The sequence below is a fragment of the Macrotis lagotis genome, chromosome 1 (assembly GCF_037893015.1).
Source record: "Macrotis lagotis isolate mMagLag1 chromosome 1, bilby.v1.9.chrom.fasta, whole genome shotgun sequence".
Classification (NCBI taxonomy): Eukaryota; Metazoa; Chordata; class Mammalia; order Peramelemorphia; family Peramelidae; genus Macrotis; species Macrotis lagotis.
The window spans coordinates 270,325,113-270,346,680 of NC_133658.1; the positions used below are offsets into that span (position 1 = coordinate 270,325,113).

Genomic DNA, 21,568 nt, shown 5'->3' on the forward strand with positions numbered 1-21,568 from the left:
TCCACTTCCTCCAGGATGTCATCAAGAGGTAGTTCCATACCAGTAGGGTTGCTTGGTTTATGCCAAATTCATATTCATAGAATTAAAAAGTGGATATGGATCTTCAAAATTGTCTAATCCAGGCCGGGAGACTTAATAGCTTGCTTAAGGTTATCACTACTTAAGTAACAGAGCTGAGATACAAATTTCAATTTTCTTTACATCTATGCTGTCTCTCCTGATGGAATGTAAGCTCCTTGAGGGCAAGGACTATTTCATTTTTGTCCATCTTCAATGGTCAGCCCAGTGCCACGGAGATAAGAATTGATAGGAACTGGTGGCAGCTTGGCTATGAAAGGTGAAGGAGGGGGAAGCATCAGTGATAATGCCAATACACTTCTTATTATATACACCTTCCTCTCTTGTGCTCATAACACCAAACTCAAAGTACATCTCTAAAGACCAAACCAGTTGGGGTTAGAATGCCCAAGAAGATCTAGTTTACTTTCCACTGTATTATCTCATCCTTAGTTCCATTTCCTTTCCTGAGCTGCAGGGAAGTGCAAAAGGCACAAGCCTTCCACCCCTAGCACCTCTTTACCTCAGGGGCTCTGCCAGGACACATCAGTCCACTCACCTGGAGAGGTTCTTTGCAAGCTGGTCAAGCTCCCGAGCATGTGCCTCAGCCCGCTCCACAATAGGAATCTTGCTGCTTGCAGGAGAGAATTTCTGCATCTTCTCTGTCAGTGGGATCCGGGCCCCATCCAGGTTGGCAGCCAGACGCTCATACTCCTGGGGAAAGACAAAGTCATGTTCAAAGCTGTCCTTTAAATCACGGCCCAGCCCACGGCTAGCCTCCTAGATCTCTTCTGTAGAGATTTTCTGCCCTGCCTTGCTCAACCTCTCTCTCCCTCCCTCTCACCAAAGTGACTTGTTGAAGGTGGCCTATATTTTGCATTGATTTGAACATGTAAATATCTATAAATTATTCAAAAAAAGCACAGAAATTCTCAGAAACACACTTTTACCATTTGCCACCAAGAGTCTATCTGTACTATCCCAGGCAAGTTCTCTTTCCTAAGAGGAAAGGGAACTCGTTATTCCACAATAAATGGTTCTGAAAGGACTTGAGGGACTTTGAGTCTCTAGTGTTCAACCAAGGTGAAATGGAAATGGAGTGATGGTGGACATTTTTCCCATTATTTTTGCTAGTACAATGGAACATAATAAATAAAGTTGGATTCAAAGACAAGGAAGCCTGGAATTCAAGCAACACCTTTCACACAATCAACATTTTCTAAGAATATAAGCTGCTGAGAAGCTTGGTAGAAGGGAGTCTCACACCATGTTACTACTACTACTAATAATAATAACGTTTGTCTTTCATTTTAGAAGAAGACAATGACATTAGGGAGGTGATGCCATGACAAATATGAATTGGATTTAAGTGAGGGAGGCTATGCTAAGTCACCAGCCTCATTTTCTCCTCTAGAGCCATCTGGGTCCAGTGGCCAGATATGAGTCAGGATGACTGGATGTGAGACACAGGCAGGGTTAAATGACTTGCCCAAGGTCACACAGCTGGTAAAAGTCAGGTGTCTGAGGCTGGATTCAAACTCCTTTCCTCCTGATTCTAAGGTCAGTGCTCTATCCCCTGCACCACCTGGCTGCCCTCACATTATGCTGATTTTATCAATAAAATCACAAGTCCATTTTGGATCAAAAACATCTGCAGTAATCCCAAATCCCACTTACAGTTTAATCTGAAAGCAAACTAAGCAAATCTATTTAAATAGATTTATCTAGAGTCTATTTAAATATAGATATTTAAATCTATATAAATTTTGCATATATACAGAAGAGCAATATAGATGTGATATAATAGAAAATGCTTTGGCCTCAGAGTCATGAGACATGGATTTTGCTACTAATTGAATGCATGTTCTTAGCCAAATCACTTTCCTTCCCTGGCCCTCAAGTTTCCTCCTCCTCCATCTCCCATGTCTCATCCAACCCAATTCAATTCAACATTTTTAAAATTCTAACCAGGAGACGATTCATCGCCTCCATCATCCTTTACCCTTCCCTCACTCACCTCCTTGGCCCTGTCCATGGTTTGCAAGAGTTCAGAGATTTGAGCCAAGGTATCCTCAGCCATGCGCAGGGTATCCCTCAGCGTTGCATTCTCCCTCTCCAACTCCTGTATCTTTTGCTAAAATTAGAAGGAGACCATATCACTGAATTCATCAAGCGCACCTGGATGCTCCCTTTCTCCTTCCTGAAGCCCATAATTCCCTTGAGAACCCAGAATTGTCAGAGGGCGAAGGCCAAGAGGAGATGATCCCATCCATGGACATCTCATCCTGGGATGGGAAGGGAGCAGAAGGAGGCTGAACTCATGAGCATTGGTCCCAAAGTCCAACTAACTTGGGAAGGAAAGTTGGGTTGAGGAATAAGGAGAAGATAGTGAAGAGGGCAGAGTGGATGCAGAGAGGTCCCTGGCTGTCGGATGCTCTCACCAGCCTCTCTTCCAGGTGCTCTTGGTTCCTACTGTTGAGCTCTTCTGTGAGACGAGTCTTATTGACAGCCTCATTCAAGGCATCTCGGAGATCCATGAGTTGTGAGCTATGCTCAGCCAACCGCTCCCGGATATTTGAAGCCAAGGTCTGGCTTTCTTCCCATCGGCTGGTTAGTTGACTCTGCACTCGGTTCAGTACTGACCCAAGACAAAAAGGTCAGTGACAGAGAAAGAGTGGTCATTTGAAGCCAAATGATCATAGGATTTAAAGTCAGGACTTTAAAGAATATCTTATCAAGAGGTTCTCCAATTTCTCTTGTTTCTAGACCCCTTTATATACTTATAAATTATTAAGGATTCCTTTCTAAAAAAAAGAACTTTTAAAAATGTAGATTACATCCATCAGCATTTACCATATTAGAAAACTAAGCATTTTATATTATTACAAGAATGAGTTTTCATTCATGGTCCCTCTGAGACTTCCAGATTCCCTTAGAGGATCTTGGGAATGCCCAGGTATCCCCAGGACCACACCTAGCATATCCATTGATTTAGTCTAATGTCTTCATTTTACAATTGAGGATATTAAAGCTCAGGGAAGTTAAGTGACTTGATTAAGTCACACAACATAACAAAATAACAAAATCAGGATGTGAACCCATACATTTTGGCTGGAATCCCCATGCCCAGGTAATACTTAAGGAAATTTAATATAAGATTGCCATGAAATATAATGTACTATACAGAAAAAATGAATAGGAGGAATTCAGAGAAACATGGAAAAACTCCTATAAACTGATCCTGAATAAAGAAACAGCCAGAGGAAACCATTCATGATGATTACTATAATGCAAATTAAAAATAACACTCAGTAGCTGAATTTAACTTAATACAATAATAAGTAACTGCAGTTAAGTAGCCTTGGTCTCAGAGAATGTTTCCTTTCATTAGAAAGAGGGAATGTCCAGGTATAGATGCCACATAGGTTGTCATAAAGGTCAATCAGTCTTGCTCCATCGTTTTTCTTTGCTTTGAATGATGGGTGAATGGGGAAAAAGTACATTGGAAAATATACTGAAACTGCCAGTTGGCATCAGAGTAGTGTTGGATCCAAAGTCAGGAAGATCTGAATTCAAATTCAGCCTTACAGAAGGTAACCTGGAAAAGAGCAGAAAGGCTCTGCTCCCTGTGGTTGGAGGGGCAGCCCGCCAGAGGGGTGGCTTTTGCCAGAGTGTGAGAACTTCAGCCTTCCAGAGGCAGTCCCAGGGCGCTGGGAGCTGCGGCTCACAGCAGCGGGGGACATTCCTGACCTACGCCCTGGGGAGCAGCAGGCACAGATTGGGGGAACAGTGGGGGGACCTCTGCCAGAGTGAGCACAAACAGTGAGTAGTGTGGCCAAGGCAGTCCAGATCCAGGAAACAGAAATAGGAGGAGCAGGTAAGCAGGGGCCCCCAGGGCATGAGCCCATTGAACCTGGGGGGGGGGAGTGAAGAGAGAGAGACTGCTGAGCTCTGCCCCTGGAACAGGACTCTGGGGCTCTGACCACATTTAGATCCTGATCACAGTCTAGGCCCCCCCATAGAACAGCAGGCCCCCCCCACCTCAGCCCCATGGCAGAGGGGGGCACATATGGTCATTCACAGACCAGGAGGCAGGACAGAGCCTCACACAATGAGACCCTTGTGGGAGTGTCCCAAAAGCTCAGGAAGCACCCCAAAAACAGGCTAAGGCTGGGAAAATGAGCAAGCAGAGAAAAAAGAGGAACACTATTGAGAAATATTTTGCATGTGAGCCCAAGAAGGATCAAAATACTCAGTCTGAAGATGAGGAAGCACAAGCTCCTGCATCTAAAGTCTCCAAGAAAAACAGAAATTGGGCTCAGGCTATGACAGAGCTCAAAAAAGACTTTGAAAATTAAATGAGAGAGTTAGAAGAAAAACTGGGAAAAGAGATGAGAGAGATGCAGGAAAAACATGAAAATGAAGTCAGCAGCTTAGTCAAGGAGATCCAAAAAAATGCTGAAGAACATAGCATGCTAAAAACCAGCTTAGGTCAAATGGACAAAACAGTTCAAAAAGTTATTGAGAAGAATGCTTTAAAAAGCAAAATTGGCCAGATGGAAAATGATATAAGAAAAGCTCTCTGAGGAAAACAAATCCTTCAGACAAAGAATAGAACTCAGGGAGATTGATGAATTTACGAAATATCAGGACTCAATACTTCCAAAAGAATGAAAAATTAGAAGAAAATGTGAAACATCTCACTGAAAAAAACAACTGATATGGAAAACAGATTTAGGAAATATAATTTAAAAATTATTGGAATACCTGGAAGTCATGATCAGGAAAAAAGCCTTGACATCATTTTCTAAGAATTACTACAGGAAAATTGCCCTGATATCCTAGAAGCAGAGGGCAAAATAGAAATGGAGAGAATCCACAGATCCCCCCAAGAAAGAGATCCCAAAAAACCAACCCCCAGGAATATTATAGCCAAGTTCCATAACTCCCAAGTCAAAGAGAAAATATTACAAGCAGCCAGAAGGACAAAGTTCAAATACCATGGAGCTGCAGTCAGGATCACACAGGACTTAGCAGCAACTACAATGGAAGCTAGTAGGGCTTGGAATATAATATATGGGAAGAGAAAAGAGCTTAGAATGCAGCCTAGAATCAACTACTCAGCAAGGCTGAATGTCCTCTTCCAGGGAAAAAGATGGACTTTCAATGAACCAGGGGAATTTCAAATGTTCCTGTTGGAATGGCCAGAGCTGAACAGAAGGTTTGATCTTCAAATACAGGACTCAGGTGAAGCATAGAGATTGGAGAAGGATAAAATATGAGGGACTTAACGAGGATGAACTGCATGTATTCCTGTATAGAAAAATGACACTGAAAATACTCAAATGAACCTTCTCAATTAACAGAGCAGGTAGAGGGAACTCTTATAGATGAAGCACAGGAGAAAGCTGAATTTGAAGATAAAATATGGGGTAAAAATGGAGTCAATAGAAAAAAGGGAAATGTAATGGGAGAAAGAAAAAGGAGAGGGGGGAATAGGCCAATATATTTCATAAAATAAGATTTTTCTTTATTACAATGAGCTATTGCAATGATATGGAAGGGAAGGCAAGGGGGAATGAGGGAATTTTCACTCGCATCAGAGGTGGTTAGGAGAGGAAACAGCAAATACACTCAATAGGGTATAGACATCTGGAGTAAGAAGGGGGGAGCAGGGGGAAGGGGTGGGGATGTGAATAAAGGAGGAGAGGATGGACCATGGAGGGGCAGTGTTCAGATATAACACATTTCCTTTTTTACTTCTTGCAAGGGGCTGGGATTGGAAGGCCTGCCCAGGACCATAGGGCCAGGTGGATGCTGGGCCTAAGGGGTGGTATGGGGGCTCGGGGCCTCTTGGCCCCAGGACCAAGGACCTGTCTGCTGCACCACTCAGCTACCCTACAACAGAGTCAGAGTGAAAGGAGAGAGAAAATATAGTACATGGTAGTGGAGAAATACAAAAGGAAGGAGTTGTGATCAGCAATGGCAATGGTGGAAAAATATGGAAGTAACTTTTGCAATGGACTTTATCATTAGAATGTGATCCACCCACAACAGAGTTGGTAGTGTTGGAACACAGACTGAAGCACATTTTTTATTATTATGGGGGGGGGGGTTCAGGGCAAATGGGGCTGGGTGGCCTGCCTGGGGCCACATAGCAGGGTGATCGTTGGTTGTCTGAGGCCAGATTTGGACCCAGGTGCTCCTGGCTCAAGGGCCAGTGCTCTGTCCACCACCCAGCTGGCCCTACTATTATTACTATTTCAGTTTATTTTAGGTCTTTTTTCCCCTTTTTTTTGGTTTATGCAAGGCAGTGGCTTGCATGTCACACAGCTTGGGTGATTGTTGGGTGTATGAGGCCAGATATGGGCTCGGGTGCTCCTGGCTCCAGGGCTGGTGCTCTGTCCACTGCGCCACCCAGCCATACCTATAATTACTATTATTTTTTTTTTAATTTAAATTTTTTTCTCTCCCCTTTACTTGATCGCTCAAGTGAGTCTATATTTTTTTGGGGGGAGGGGGTATTGCGTTTACTCTCAAACAATATTTTATTAATTTATAAAAAACATCATTTGTACAAAATGAGAAGAAATAAATATTAAATAAACAAATTCAGCCTTACACACTTTCTAGTCATGTGACCCTGGGCAAGTCATTTAACTTTTGCCTGTCTCAGTTTTCTCCTCTGTAAAATGGATGTAATAAAAGCACCTACCTCCCAGGGTTGCTATGAGAGTCAAATGAGAATATTTATTAAGTACTTTCCCAACCTTAAAGAGCTATAATAAATTCTAGCTATGATTACTTTTGTTATTGTTATTATTGTTAAATGACTAGCGTGAAAAAAGGAACTATCATTAAAACCTAAAGCAATAAAAATCAATCCTATTTTAAGAGATCTCAGTGGCATCCACTATATTCTTCTCCTCTTGTTAAATTCCCATATTGAGTCTTGTTTTCTCAGGCTAGGAGTATCAGGATCCTTCCCTTTCCTGCCTCCCTCAGCACTAGCCCCAGTGCAGACCTCTTTGCTTAGGGATCCTTGCCTGTTGGTTCTCAGGCCTTTGAGTGGTCACATTCAGGGATAGGCCTTCACTTACATCTCTGGGCCTCTTCCAGTTCTCCTTCAGCAATGGCTCGTGGTCCCCCCAAATCCCTGCCTCGCATCTCCTGTAGCATCCGCTCCACCTCCCCCAGTGTCTGAAGGAACTCCTCTCCAGAGGCTGCACTAGTATTGGATGGGGAGAGTCGGTTCATCTGAGATATTAGCTCTAGGAAAAAAGCAAAGTGGGGCGGAGGAGTGAGTGACCCTAACCACCAACATACCCATAGAGCCACTACCCTCTGCTTCCTATACCCACAGATAGACATGAGTCCTCTCTAGAATATCTCCAAAAGGGCGGTAATCCAAATGACACACCTTCAATGAAAGAAACCCTTAGAATTTTCTTTTACCATCTCTATAGCATCTCTCCTCACCCCCTTTTAAACAATCCTGCCTCTTTGTTACTTGAGTCACTAGGTAGGGCTTGTTAGGGCATTGGGAAGATATTGGCTGGATGGGTTAGAAATCCCTGTTTCTCTCATTCCAGGCGTACCCCCTAGAGCACGTTCCACATTCTGGATGCTTCGTAGCAGGGTCTCTGCCCGCTGCAGATTGTCCCCGGAACTATCCTGTAGCCGACCCGCCTGGGCTCGAGCATCTGCCACCTGTAGGATCAAGACCAAAGTAAACCTAAAGCTCTAAAAAGGCAGGGAGAAGAGGTGAGACCAAGTTGAAGAAAAGGACTTTGGGGAACCCTAGAGGCATGTAGGGACCTCTGAGCAACATGCATTAGACTAAAAATAAACACAACTAAACAAAGAACTTCGCCATGTCAAAGGATAAGGAAGATTGGGAGGTGGAAAGAGGGGTGGAGGATGTATTGGGGGGGGGGGGATCAGGGAGACCCTTCCTTGCTGTGAAGCATGTTAGTCTCTTCCTCCAGAACTCCACTCTGACGTTCCAGCTCGTCTAGTTTCTGTCTTGTTGGCTCCCGAGACCCCAATGGGCCCCGAACCTGATTCTGGAGAAGGGGGGGAAAAATACAAGGTTTAAAGACCCTAGAGGCCTTATAGAGGGATTGTGAGCAGAGCCTGGGTCTGGCTGACCTACCGCCAGGGCAGCAATAGAGCTGTTGATCTCGTGCAATCGGGCCCAGGCCACAGAGCTGGCATTGAGGCTGCCGAGCTGCTGGCGGATGGTGGGGAAGAGGGACTCCATCCGCTCCAGGTCATCCAGGAGCAGCACCACACAGCTGTCACACACTTTGGGGTGAAACAAGAGCAATGCTCAACATGGGGACCAGGAGCTGGGGGGGGCACGTCCCCAGGGCATCTAGGTTCACAACCTCTCTTGTGATCTGCTGTCACAGTCCCCCCAGGGAGTCAGAGACGCTTCCCAATCTGTGGGGTCTGGGGATCAGGGGGAGCCCATGAGAGGTGAAGCTTAAGTGAGACAAGGATGGCCCTGATGGAGGAAAAATGAGGAAGAAAGAGCACTGGGGCACACCTTCACAATGGATGGCACCAGGGCCATGAGTCACAGGTACTTGATGCTGGTGGCTGCAGGAGTCACACTGTTTCCCACTTAAGCCAGGGGGGCAGGTACACTCTCCTGTGCGGGGATCACAGTGACCTCCTCGGCACTGGCAACCTGTGGGGAAGAAGAGCCTGCTGAGATCCATGGTGGGTCACTGGTTAAGATCGCCTCTCAAACAAATGTCCGGAACCTCAAATTTCACTATATTGCCCGTACTGCCCTTCCAAAATGCTGCCCCCCTCCCCCCCAACAGAACTCTTCTTCATTCCCTCCCATACATATTTTCCTCCACCCTGGAACCCCAGACGACTTGAAGACTCACGGGTACAACCATGTGCACTGAACCCCCAGTAGCCAGGGGCACACTGCTGGCACTGTGTTCCACTGACCCCGGTACGGCAATGGCACTGCCCACTCTGGGAGTGGCAGCTGGACCCAACTGCAGCCAGACCACAGTTACAGGGCCGACAGCCTCCACAGCTCTCAAAGCCATAATGCCCGTCCTGGAGAAAGTAGGATAGGATGATAAAACTCCCCATTTGGAGACGAAATGGTGAACTCTGTAAGAGTCAGTTACTAAGGACAGACTTGCCCAACAAGCTCAACTCCCCCTCCCCCCTTCTCAGTCTTGGAAGCCCTAGCGGGTTGGGCCGGCCACTGGCGTTACCTGACAGCGATCACAACGCTGACCAGTCACCCCTGCTTTGCAGAGACACCGCCCAGTCCGAGCATCACACACTTCGGTCCCACAGGGCGAACAGTCACACTCTGGGAGGACAAGGGCGAGAAAGCAGCAGGAATGAAGCCGCAGCTCTCACCTTTACTTTCCCCTCCTATTCTTCTTGTTCAAACTACAAACTGCAAGCTGTCGAGCTCATTCCGTGCTATGGTGCATATTTTGTAAGAGACAATACAAGTTTGGGTAGCAAGACCTGGCACCTCTGCACAGGGATACCCTGGTCCCTTCACCCTCCTTCCCATGTATAGGGTGGCCCCAATCATACTTGTACAGTTCCTGGGGAGCAGAGCGTTGCCATAGTAGCCAGGAGCACAGTTCTCACAGTGGGGACCTGCAGTGTGGTACATGCAGCCCAAGCATGCCCCAGTCAGTGGATCACAGTGACTGAACAGCATGTTAGGGTCACCATTTCCACTGCAGTCACAAGGCTGGCAGGAGCTGCCAATCACCAGGGGGTTGCCATAGTATCCAGGAGCACACCTGAGGAGAGGCAGGTGAGAGAGACAAAAGAATCATCCAGGTAAGTCAGCCTACCCTTGGCCAGGGAGGAATGCCAAAGAACATGGGCAGCCACCTTGTAACAGAAGCAGCATGGTCTGGTCCTGCTTGATTGCTGAATGTGATTCAGAACAGCTTTAATGTTCTAAATGTCTATAATTAGCTATGTTTCCTCCAGTATAATGCCCTGTCCTTCTGATAAAAATTCTCTCGCCCCATTCCCAGAAATAGTTGGGAACAAGAATGTTGGATTTAGAGTTGGAAGGCATCTTAATGATCAATATGTAAACAGACAAATCTCTATTCTCACAATATGGAGTCCAGGAGGTCATTAACTATATTAATTTTTTGTCAATAATCATTATCATGCTATTACATGATAATAATTATTGACAAAAAGAATCATGGAAGACATCCTGGAAGAGGAGGCATTTGATTTAGACTTTAATGGATAAGTTAGGAATTCATCAGATAAAGAGAAGAACAAGCATTTTAGATATAAGGAATGGAATAAACAAAGTCTTGGAGGTGGAGAAGTATAAGAAGTATTTGGGGATGAAAAATAGTCCAACTTGTTTTAAGCATATAATTTGTGAAGGAAAATCATATGTATAATAAAATTGGAAGTGCCCAACTGAAGAAAATCTTGAATGTCAGGCAAAGAAAGTTGAACTTTATCTGGTGATAGGGAATCGCTGCAGATTTTTGAAAAGGGATAAATTGAGCAGATTTATACATAAAAAAAGATGGTTGCAAGTAATGCAGATGAATGGGGGGGAAGATGGAATGACTTTAAAGAGTCTATTGGAATATTTAGACAATGATGGTTTGTACTAGGGAATTCATAGGAAAGGAAGGATGCAAAAGATGTTAAAGAAGTAGAATCAAAAGCAATTGATGGCAGTTTGGATATGATGTCTGTGTGCATATACATACATGCCTACCTACCTACACACATATAAAAGTATGCACATATGTCTATGTTAGTCTATATATATGGAGAGAAACAGAGAGAGTATGAAGAGGAGAGACAAAGATGGTGCCAGCACACCTTCCATTACACATCTCTCTCTCTCTCTCTTTCCTGTAACATTTAGCTCAATATAAGGACTTATGAAAACTTTAAAAAAACAATTATGTGATCATCATCATTACTTACCGTTCACAAGAAGCTCCAGCATACCCAGGCTGGCAGAGACACTGGGTGGTCCCACCCTTTTGGACACATCCAACTGCAAAACTGAGAGTGGAGGGAAAGAAAATAGATGGGATTTTCTTAGAACCCATCAGAGTCGACAACTGTCAAATGACCATTCTCCTCAGCCTGGTGCACACAGCTTAAATAGGGGGAAGCTAGGCCAACTGTTATAGCTGCTCCTCCTCCCATCCCCACTCCAGCATCTTCTGTTTCTAGCCAAACAATTCCCATTTTCTTTAATTGATCTCTCTACAACATGGTTCCCAGTCTCCTCTCCCCAAAGGAATTCACAGACTAAAAGGGACTGACCCACAGGACCAATAATCTTAATTATAAGAGGATACCTGTGAAAGATGGGCTTGATCTAGTTTTCAGAAGTGATGTATTCTACTTCTGAAGCAATGGGGGAAACCACTGTTATACATCATGGTTCTTATTATTTGCTGTGAATGGAGAAGGGGAAAAGTCTAATGCTACACTTCCTAACCAGCTATGAGCAAATCTGAGATTTCAGAATAGATAAATGAACCAGGCCAGAATACCCACAGAGACCAAACACAAGTCAAAATAGGGTGAATTTGGAGGCTATGAGTGTACTCTAAAATAAAAGACAATCCTAGAGTCCTAGTGACCAATCCAGGTCTGAGGAAGTTTAGCTAAATATTAGGTCAGAAAGTTAAAAAATCATCAAGTTTGAGTAAAGGGTAGTTTTATATATGACTATTTAGTGATTTTTTGTGTAATATTTTAGAATTTATACTTTCTTTTTCCTTATTGAATAAACCCTAGAAAAAATATTCTTGTATCCTGAAAATGGCAAGAGATCACAGATTCCAGAACTAGACATCCATTATAGCAGCAGCAGCAGAATAAGAAAAATAATTAGGGCTTAGATGTTCATGCCAGTCTCGGAACCCAGATGGCCAAGCAGGCTCATGAGCAAACATGGTTCCCCTTTGCAGATTTAGACTTTGTAAATAATGAAACAAAAAGGCTCTGTGGCTAAGGCCCCTCGAATGTTCCAAGGAAGAGATATCAACTCTGGGAAGATGACTCAGATGGATCAAGGATCTAAGGCCCAGGAACAGACTCTTTCACTAGAACCAATTGGATTAGGTTTCTTTCTTAGAGAAGTTATTAGAGATCATATATAAGGGAATGGAAGTCAAACAGAAGTAAGTCAAGAAAAAGTAAGAAAAGGGCCTGATGGAATCGGGATGTTTAGCCAAGAGTAAAGAAGACTGAAAGAGAGATGTGGCCATATTAGCTATATTCAAGTATCTGGGGAATAGGGAATAATTGTTTTAGGTTTTTTTTTTTTGCAAGGCAAATGGGGTTAAGTGGCTTGCCCAAGGCCACACAGCTAGGTAATTATTAAGTGTCCGAGACCGGATTTGAACCCAGGTACTCCTGACTCCAGGGCCGGTGCTTTATCCACTGCACCACCTAGCCACCCCTGAATAGAGAATAATTTGACTAGAAATTGCAGAGGCATAATTTAGCTTGATAGACCAGTTTTTTAATATCATCTAGGGCTGTTGAAAAGGATAATGAGCAGCCTACCTCTGGAGAATATTAGACCCCCTTCATTCCTAGAGGTCTTCAGACAGAAGATGGGAACCATTTAGGAATACTTACTTGTTGGAAGGCACAGAGAGAGGGCAGGGGCAGCTGATACAGTAGGAAGATGATTGGTCTTGGGTTGCATTGCTCACAAAGCCACCCTTGCACCGTTCACAGTGGTCACCCTCAGTATTGTGTTGGCAGCCCTGGAATAAGAGAGTAAACAGATTTCATAGTATCTTTTGGATCCTGGGAGGTCATTGGGCCTGGCCCCCATGACAAATGACCTTTTCTAGTAGTCATCCCTCTCTTGATCACTTCTAAAGAGCTGACTTTTTCTTTCTCTGGTTGGCCTAGAAGTTCTTATTCATGGTTAAGAGGTTGCCCAGAATCCTGTCCTATATCTATCTGTCCTTGGCTTAGGATAGATGCTGTCTTCCTTGGTCTCTATAACCTGCCCTTGGTTAACTACCAAATCAGATTCTATTCCCAAAATTTCCTGCTTTGACTTCACTCCTAAGTTATGGAAACTGTCAGGGAAAATAACATTTCCCAGGGCAAGACAGAAATCTGCCCCAGTTAAGGTTCAAGAACCAAGGGCAGTGATCTGGGTCAGGGGCCTAGAAGATGGTAGACACAAGTCATGGGAATCTCTGAGTTGAAAGGGTCCTTGAGGGTCATAAAGCTTAACCCATACATGAGTAAGAATCCCTCATAACATCCTTGCTAAGTGGTAGTCCAGCCTCTGCATAAAGATAACCTGGGACAGGGAGCCCACTACCTCTTGAGGCAGGCAATCCAAGACCCTTTTGAACAGTTCTGAATGTATTAAGCTAAATTGCTTCTCTGCAACATCTACACAACTCACTGCTCTCAGTCCAGCTTCCTATAGCCAAGGAAGATAAATAGGGCTGATGAACCCCTATTCCAAAGGTCAACCTTTCACTGGCAAACTATACATTCTGTTCCCTCAATCTATTCTGATGGGACACGGCCTCCTCTTACTCATAATCATCTTCCTCTGGATGTTCTATCTTGTCAATATCCTGCCTAAAATGAGGTACCCAACAACCTGACTCAATACATGGGGAGGCATAGGCCTAGAGAGGAGGTGTTCCTTATCCTTGGTCAGACATGTTTGATCACCACTTTTATTTGTTTTTGTTTTTATTTACAACCCCCAGTCTCTAATATAGTGCATTTCCAGGCACTAATAGAAGTTTAATAATTACTCAATTCTGAATTGATTAATTATGGTATTGCTTGATTTTATTTATTTTTTTTGCTTTTGATCAAGTTCTCTATGGAAATGGAAAGTAATTCCTTATGTTAGTTAAATCCTTCCAGTTCTGTAGACAAGGTCAAGTCCCCTTTAGCACCCTTTCCTCTAGCCTAGGTTCAAGCCCTCTCCCCCATTCTACCTTTACCATTTTCTATTCCTTGTTTTCGTTTTTTTTCTTTTTTAGGTTTTTGCTAGGCAATGGGGTTAAGTGGCTTGCCCAAGGTCACATAGCTGAGGCCAGATTTGAACTCAGGTACTCCTGACTCCAGGGCCGGCACTCTATCCACTGTCCTACCTAGCCACCCCCAATTTTCTATTCCTAAAAGCCTTTGACTGGAGTTCATGAAACTCTCAGAATTACGAAGACCCCACTCCAATATAAAAATACACACAGTGGTGTACCTGACCAGTGTTGGGACTCACCATGCAGATACCTGAGCCTGGGAGGCATTGGTCTGAGTGTCCATTACAGTGGCATGGAATGCATTTGCCCAGGAAGTGGCCCTTGGTGTCTCGATAATAGCCAGGAGCACATTCCTAGGGGTGGGAGGTAAGGAAGGAGCAAAGAGAACAAGAGATGTAAGGATGGAGAGAGGGAGCAGCTGGGAGATACAGCAAGGGAGGGAGGGTCACCATGAAAATTGTGTACATAGGCATGACCCTGGAGTATAAAATCTTTAAGTTAGAAAGAACTTGGCCTTCTTGGAATCTACCCCACTCATTTTTATAGAAGAGGAAATTATGGCTCAGAAAGGAGAAATGATTTGTCCAAACATGCAAATAGCAAAAGGCAAGATGAGGATTCCAGGGCAAATCCTTCTTCTAGCCCAGGAGTGGGGAACCTTTTTTCTGCCATTTGTATATCATAACATCATTCATGGGCCATACAAAATTCTCAACTTAAAAATTAGCTTGATATATTTGACCAAACATTTAATTAATTCACCCCTAAAAAGCTGCTAGACTTATTGAATTTTGAGTCCCACCTGAGTTGCTGTAGCAGTGCCAGACAAATGATTTCATGAACCTTATATGGCCTGAGTTCCTGCTCCAGACCATCCCTGTCTAGTCTTCCTCCCCAGGATAAGGTAAATTCTTCCCTGATGCTTTTCTCTTTATCTGTCCATTAGCCTCTCATGTCACTTCACCCATCTTATTAGGTTCCCTTCTATGCTCAGTTACATGATGGGAAGACAGGGGAAAACCAGTTTAGTGAGTCTTTTTGGCTCCAAAGAGTAGGGCATTGCTCCGGACAGCCCTCATCCTTTCTGCCCCCCCCCCCCCCAATCCAAGAGGCTCAGGGACACATCCCATTCTCTTCTTACCTGGCAGGAGTCCCCACGGTAGTTGGCAGGACACATGCAAACCTCCACATTGCTGGCCTGGGCCCCCCCAGTGGCGTCTGTCACCACCTCTAGCACCACTCTCTGAAGGGAGACAGCCGAGGAGATCTGGGAGAAGAGGGCCCGGATCTGCAGCTGTTCCAGGCCAGCCAGCACCATCATCAGCTCCTCCCGGGACACTGGGTTGTGAGTTGCTGTGTGACGGAAATTGCCCTACAGGGGTAGAAAAAGATGCTCAGGATACCCTAGAAAATGCAAGTGTCACTGAAGTGCATCTTTCTAGAGTACATTCCTAGTTTACATTTCAGTTCAACAGGTAGCTGTATCCCAGACCTGACCCTGACATGGGATGTGACTCTAAGGGAGTCCCTCCACCCTCCCTCATTTTCTGTCCTATGAAATAAGAAGTACTTCTAGGTTCCCCATTTCCACCACGCCCTGTTGTAAAAACTTTGGGCATAGAATAAAGACCATCACTGAGAGTGTAGGCAGCTAGTGAGAAGGGAGGGCCATGGGGACCTCAGGGAGGACCCCTATATATGCTTCCCTATCCCCACTGACCTCCACCAGATCCACCTTCCCTTGATGAATGTCCCCAGGAGCCGGGTAGGAACTCTCTAGGAAAGTGATGCTCATCTGGTTTCCCTGCAGAAAACAAAAGTGAAGGTGGGCTCCACAGCTCAAAACTCCTAGACTGACCCCTTTGCCTTTGGAGAAGCCATGACTGACCATCTCTGTGTTCCATAGCTGCTCTTCTCTCCTGTATTACTTGGTCTCCTGCTTTCCCCTGGGTCTGGGGTCTTCCGCCCCATACTACCTATTGGTGCCCCCTTCCTCTTCCCTGGCCCTCTATGCTAACAATCTGAGATTATATTCCCCTACCTGCCCCTCCCATTCCAGAATTCCAATTCTCCTCAAATTCCTCCAGGCTTCCAGTCCATCATTCCCTTCCTTCCCCATCCCTTGTACTCTGGCATTACCTTCAGGATCACATCTGGCCGGTTCTCTGTAGGAACAAAGACATCCCCCCGCTGGGTCTCTGAGCGCAGCTCATAGCGCAGGCTCCCGCCGTAAGATGACACCTACAACACAGTCAACTCAGATCTTTCTCTTCTCCCACCAGTCCCTGTCTGGGATCTGGATACTCTACTAGAGCCCACTTTCACAATTCACACTCCAATCCCAAAGGACTCTGAGCATGCCTGCACCTCCTTCCCAACCCACAGACCCAATTATAATAGCTTACCCTCAGTCACCCTCCCATCCCCCACTCACCCGGTCCCCCAGGTAGGAGGCAGGTGCCTGCCAGTAAAGGTCTTGAAATGCTTCTGGGACATTCCGTAGGTCGGCATGGACCAGCCCAGCATCCACACGAAGTGAGGTTGGCACCTCCTGACGCTCCCCACTCAGAAGCACCCACCCTTCCATGTCTATGAACTGTAGGACAACATGCATTCAAATGTATTTGTTCTTATTAAAGGAATTTGTGGACATTTATGCAAATCTGTGGGCACATATGGACTTCTACATATACATACATAATACACATACATATATACATGCATGTACAGAGAGAAGTGGTAAGGGTGGAGGCAGGCTTGAGCCAGAACCTCAGACCATGGACCCCACTCTCACCCCATGGGGCCCAGGATGGGACTGAGCAGCACAGGCCTGGGAGCAGGGTGGGAACATTTGCATCCCAGAGTTCTTACCTCTCCCCGGACTCGCTGGGAGCTCCGGCACCGGTCAGTGGCCCCAAAACAAAAGCAGCGGGTGCAGCCCTTGGGGTTGGAGGAATCCAGGGAGAAGGTGCCCAGGCGGCACTGGTCACACTGAACACCCTCCACATTGTCCTGCATGTGAAACCAGGTGTGGGGAAGCTGAGGGGCAGGCTCAGGCCACCCTGAGGGGGAGTCCCCTCCCCATGACCTGAGAACTAGGGGGGGGGATGGAGTGGATCTGGGGACCAGGACACCAGGAATTCTCTGGCTCGAGGTGGAGCTGTTTGCTTATAACTCATTTACATTTATGTAGTACAAATACTGCCACTTGGGAAGGGGGCTATAATGGGAAAAGCCCTGGGCTCTGGGGCCAGTTTGGCTGCTCCTCCCCATGCCCAGCTTTGACCAACCACTTTCCCCTCTCTGGGCCTCAGTGTTTATTCATCTGTAAAATGGGGGACTGACTAGTTGATAGGCGGTTGTTAGACCCAAGGAAACAGTGTTAATTTAAGTCTTTTGCAATACAATAAACAAGGACAATTTTAGGGTATCTGAGATGGAGAATATCATCTGTATCCAACAAAAAGAATTGTGGAGCTTAAACAAAGATCAAAGACTATTACCTTCAATTAAAAAAAAAGTCATCTTATGTACTCTTATGTAATTTTGCTATCTCTTATATTTTATTTCTTACTTAAGGATATGATTTTTCTCTCACATTCGATTTTGATCAATGTATAGCATGGAAACAATGTAAAGACTATCAGACTGCTTTCTGTGAGGGGTGGGGGGAGGGATGCGAGGTTGGGGAAAAAAATTGTAAAATTCAGAAAAAAAAATAAATGTTTTGCAATGTTAAAAGGCACCATGAGAAAGGGTCCCATGTCACAGGCTCTAGACTCACCTTACAATGGCACTGGCCAGTGACGGGGTCACATACTCCAGCCACTGTACCTGCCTCATGGCACTGGCATGGCCGGCAGCTGGGATAGCCATAGAAACCAGGAGCACAAGCATCACAGCGGCGACCGACAATATTGGGTTTGCACCTTGAATAGGGATCAGTGGCTCAGTCATCAACCCTGAGCCTTTCCCCAGTAGGCACCCACTGGATTCTCCTCTGGGTAGAGTATCACACCTGCCCCCCTCCCCCTAACCCCAGCCCTCTGTTCTCACTTGCACTGCCCGCTGTCCAAGTCACAGCCAGTGTCTGTGAGATCCTTGACACCAGGACGAGAACAGTTACAATCTTCACAGCCCACCAAGGGGTGGCAGCCAAATGTTTGATCCTGGCAGACCACACAGTCTGGTGGGATGGTGCGAGGTGGGCAGATGCACTGGCCGGTCCCTTCATCACAGAGGCGGGTGCCACAGTCACAGGCTGTAAAGACAGAGCCCTGTGTCAGTGTCCTGGCCAGGGGGAGGAGATGTGGGGTGAGGTATGAGAAGACAAATAAAGACTCACGTCTGCAATTAGGGAAGCCCCAGTAACCAGTGGCACAGCGGGAGCAGTCCCGGCCGATGACATGGGCTTGGCAGGGACACTGGCCCCCGAAGGGTTCACAGGTAGGACTAAGAGCTCCCACTTCATGGCAGCGGCAGGGCTGGGCTCCATTGTTGTAGAAGAGAGAAAGGGAGATGGCAGCATCCTGGCAGAACGGAGGTGAGCTGGTAGGGCTGGGAAAGTGACACCAATGATGGATTAGAGCCATCTAATGGAGTACCCTTGACTCTTCCTACCCATACCCCAACCCTGAGTCCCCAAGTCTCCCCCACCTCCTCCATCCTAATATCTGGACCTCTAGGTCCCAAAAGTCTGTAGACCTTTATGGAATGAAAGTTTCTATCATGCCCCCACTCAATGTCTTTCTCCACCACCACTACTTCAGCCCAGGTCATACCTAATGTAAAAACCATTGGCTGCACAGAGACTGATGAAGTCATAGGATCTGTCCAGTGGCTCTTCTTGGAGGTAGCTGGAGCTATATCCATCCTCAGGGATAACCAGCACATAATCCTATGGGATGGGAAGCTCTAGAGGTCATGTCTAACTTCATGTAGGGAATCAAAGATTCAACTTGTGCCCATTCATGGGAGGGGGGGGAGGAGGAGGAGGAGGAGGAGGAGGAGGAGGAGGAGGAGGAGGAAGAAGAGGATGTGGAGGAGGAGGGGGCAGACAGAATCATCCTGGATCTTATCTTCCCTGGTAAAAGAGGTCTTGCCAGACAGGTAGAAAATAGCTGCTAGGCTTCTAACTCCTAATCTAGTCCTCTCAGGATATTGGGACTAAGAGACTTCAGAGATTATCCAGTCTAGAAGTATCAAACTCACAGGTACTCAAAACTAAATTTAAATATAACTGGAATTTTTCTTCCCCTTAGTTCTAATTCCTCTTTTATAACATGGCTAATATGGAAATATATAAAACACAAAAGGTACATGTTTAAATATTACCAGACTGTTTATAGCCATGGGGAGGTGGGAGGGAAGAGAGCGTGACTGAAGAATTGTGGAACACATAAAATTGCAAGTGAATGAGTGTTGTAAACTACCTGTGCATATAATTGGAAAAATAAAATAAAATTAAAAAAACATAATTGAACATTTTTTTCTCTCTATTGTTTTCTTCCATTTGGATCTGATTCTTCTCTTAAAACATGATCATTATCAATCTATGTTTAGCATGATTTTAAATGTAGAGCCTCTATCAGATTGTTTCTGTCTGAGGGAAGGGGGAGGGAGAAATACTGTAAAACTCAAAACCTTGCAAAAAAATTGGTAAAAACTATCACTGCATGTAGTTGGAAAAACAAATAAAATATTAATATAAATGTTGGGAAATAAATGTTTATCAAAATAAATGAAAATACAATACTAAATGGATAATGTTTATTTGTGACTTCTTAAGTCAATATGCAACTTCAGAGATCCTTTGACTTGACCATGATTCAGGTCAATCCTTACAGCTGATAGATGAAGAAACCCTGGCCTGGAGTTAAAATGATTTGCCTAAGACCCAGGATTAGAGTCCACAGAGCCCCTACATCCAAACCCAATACGCTTCCTATTTTCTACTCATTGCTGTGTTCTTACTTCTGGTGGGATAGCGACTGAGACTACAGAGTCCACCAGAGAGAAAAAACCAATGCTCTCTCCACCATACTGGAAACTTTTATCACCCTTCTTCCAACTACACTTGGATCAAGGCTGACAGAAGGATACATATACAGCCCCAGCTTTTCACCAGCTGCTAGAAGAGTTAAGTATGGGGAATTCAGATCATGGCAGCCTTCCCTGAATGTAGTTGGTTGGTTGCTCTTTCTATGACAAATCTAGTTATTAACCCTAAGACTGTGGCTGCATTCTCCAATCTGAGATTCTAGGGGTAGTGAAAGAAGAGGACAGAGCAGGACCTCCCTCCCAGAAGCAAAGGACAGAGAGGTCTGGGAGACCTTCTGTGCTCCATGACCACTCACCAGCCAGAGTTGCTGACCCTCAGGCACCCGGACAGTCACTGTCAACTCATTGTCGGTCACATCCAGGATGATCTGACCCTCACACACGACCAGGCTGCGGCAACCGTAAGCATGGGGGCAGAAGGTAGCATTGGCCTGGCCTAGGAAAACCAGGAGGGTCAAATGCATGAGCCTGCATTTGGCTCAGGGACTGCAGGGGCCTCCTTAGCGTGGGACCAAAGCCAGCTGACCATCCCTGTGCCAGCCCATGGCAGCATCGCCAGCCTGCAGCTGAAACCTAATCTGTCATCTCTATCTTTTCCCAGGCTCTCCCCTTCCCACCTTCTTCAAACAGCTCCCTCACTTCCAACTGGATAACACAGTTCTTTGTCAGACCATGTAATTAGCACATTTTTTGGCCACTTCAAGAGATAATATTGATAATCATTGTTAATTTGTATGAAAAAGGATGAGATCAACCTGGAAAGTAAGGGACTCCATCCTTGAACACGAGCAGTTTTCTCAGGAAAAGAGGATCTCTCTCAGCCCATCTCACTCTTTTTGGGTCACTAGAGAATCCCCAACTTCTCTAGATCCCTTCTTTGTACCATTCCCTGCCCCCTCCCCCAAACTCCAACTCACCGTGCCAGATCCGGCCACCATTGATGAGTACCTCCACAGGGAAAGTAGGGTGGTTGGGTTGGTAGCCATGGAGCAGGAAGGCATAACGCCCCAGCGTCTGGATGTGAGTGCTAAATACAACAGTGCTCTATGGAGAGAATCCCCCAAGGAGGGGTGGTCAATAATGCCACTTTTTCCCTTAATCCTACCTATCTTTGACTTCCCAAGGGGAGCTGTAGGGTTCCAAATTCTGTTATAGATGAGACAAATAAGTGAAAGAGAAGTGAAGTGACTTGTCCAAGACCACACACCATGAGTTGGAAATGAAACTAGAAGTAAAATTTAGGCCTCTGAATCAACAGCTTCGAGCTCTTTCCAAAATATGTTTCCTCCCTGATGACTCTCTTGAGATGACTCCTGATCCCCCCCCCCAATCCCTAGGCAACCCACCTAAAACTCAGTTTATTTTCCCTAGCTCCTCTCATGAATTCTGAAATCAACCTATTAACC

General features: G+C 45.4%; 1 protein-coding gene across 1 annotated transcript in view; it reads right to left on the minus strand.

The window, feature by feature from the left end:
- LAMA5 (laminin subunit alpha 5) overlaps positions 1-21,568 on the minus strand; it is a 132,831-nt gene that overhangs the window by 27,346 nt on the left and 83,917 nt on the right. Inside the window, exons 31-55 of the mRNA XM_074191411.1 lie at positions 21,080-21,206; positions 20,459-20,598; positions 18,884-18,999; positions 18,448-18,659; positions 18,159-18,363; positions 17,887-18,031; positions 16,974-17,114; positions 16,537-16,698; positions 16,242-16,343; positions 15,823-15,906; positions 15,244-15,474; positions 14,342-14,455; positions 12,712-12,842; positions 11,035-11,115; positions 9,643-9,857; positions 9,306-9,406; positions 8,961-9,141; positions 8,609-8,752; positions 8,213-8,364; positions 8,012-8,123; positions 7,656-7,766; positions 7,158-7,328; positions 2,499-2,695; positions 2,075-2,191; positions 617-771 (exon numbers count right to left, since the gene is read on the minus strand). Of these exons, the coding sequence (XP_074047512.1) occupies positions 617-771; positions 2,075-2,191; positions 2,499-2,695; positions 7,158-7,328; positions 7,656-7,766; positions 8,012-8,123; positions 8,213-8,364; positions 8,609-8,752; positions 8,961-9,141; positions 9,306-9,406; positions 9,643-9,857; positions 11,035-11,115; positions 12,712-12,842; positions 14,342-14,455; positions 15,244-15,474; positions 15,823-15,906; positions 16,242-16,343; positions 16,537-16,698; positions 16,974-17,114; positions 17,887-18,031; positions 18,159-18,363; positions 18,448-18,659; positions 18,884-18,999; positions 20,459-20,598; positions 21,080-21,206 (3,647 nt within the window). The remainder of the gene's footprint in view (positions 1-616; positions 772-2,074; positions 2,192-2,498; positions 2,696-7,157; positions 7,329-7,655; positions 7,767-8,011; positions 8,124-8,212; positions 8,365-8,608; positions 8,753-8,960; positions 9,142-9,305; positions 9,407-9,642; positions 9,858-11,034; positions 11,116-12,711; positions 12,843-14,341; positions 14,456-15,243; positions 15,475-15,822; positions 15,907-16,241; positions 16,344-16,536; positions 16,699-16,973; positions 17,115-17,886; positions 18,032-18,158; positions 18,364-18,447; positions 18,660-18,883; positions 19,000-20,458; positions 20,599-21,079; positions 21,207-21,568) is intronic.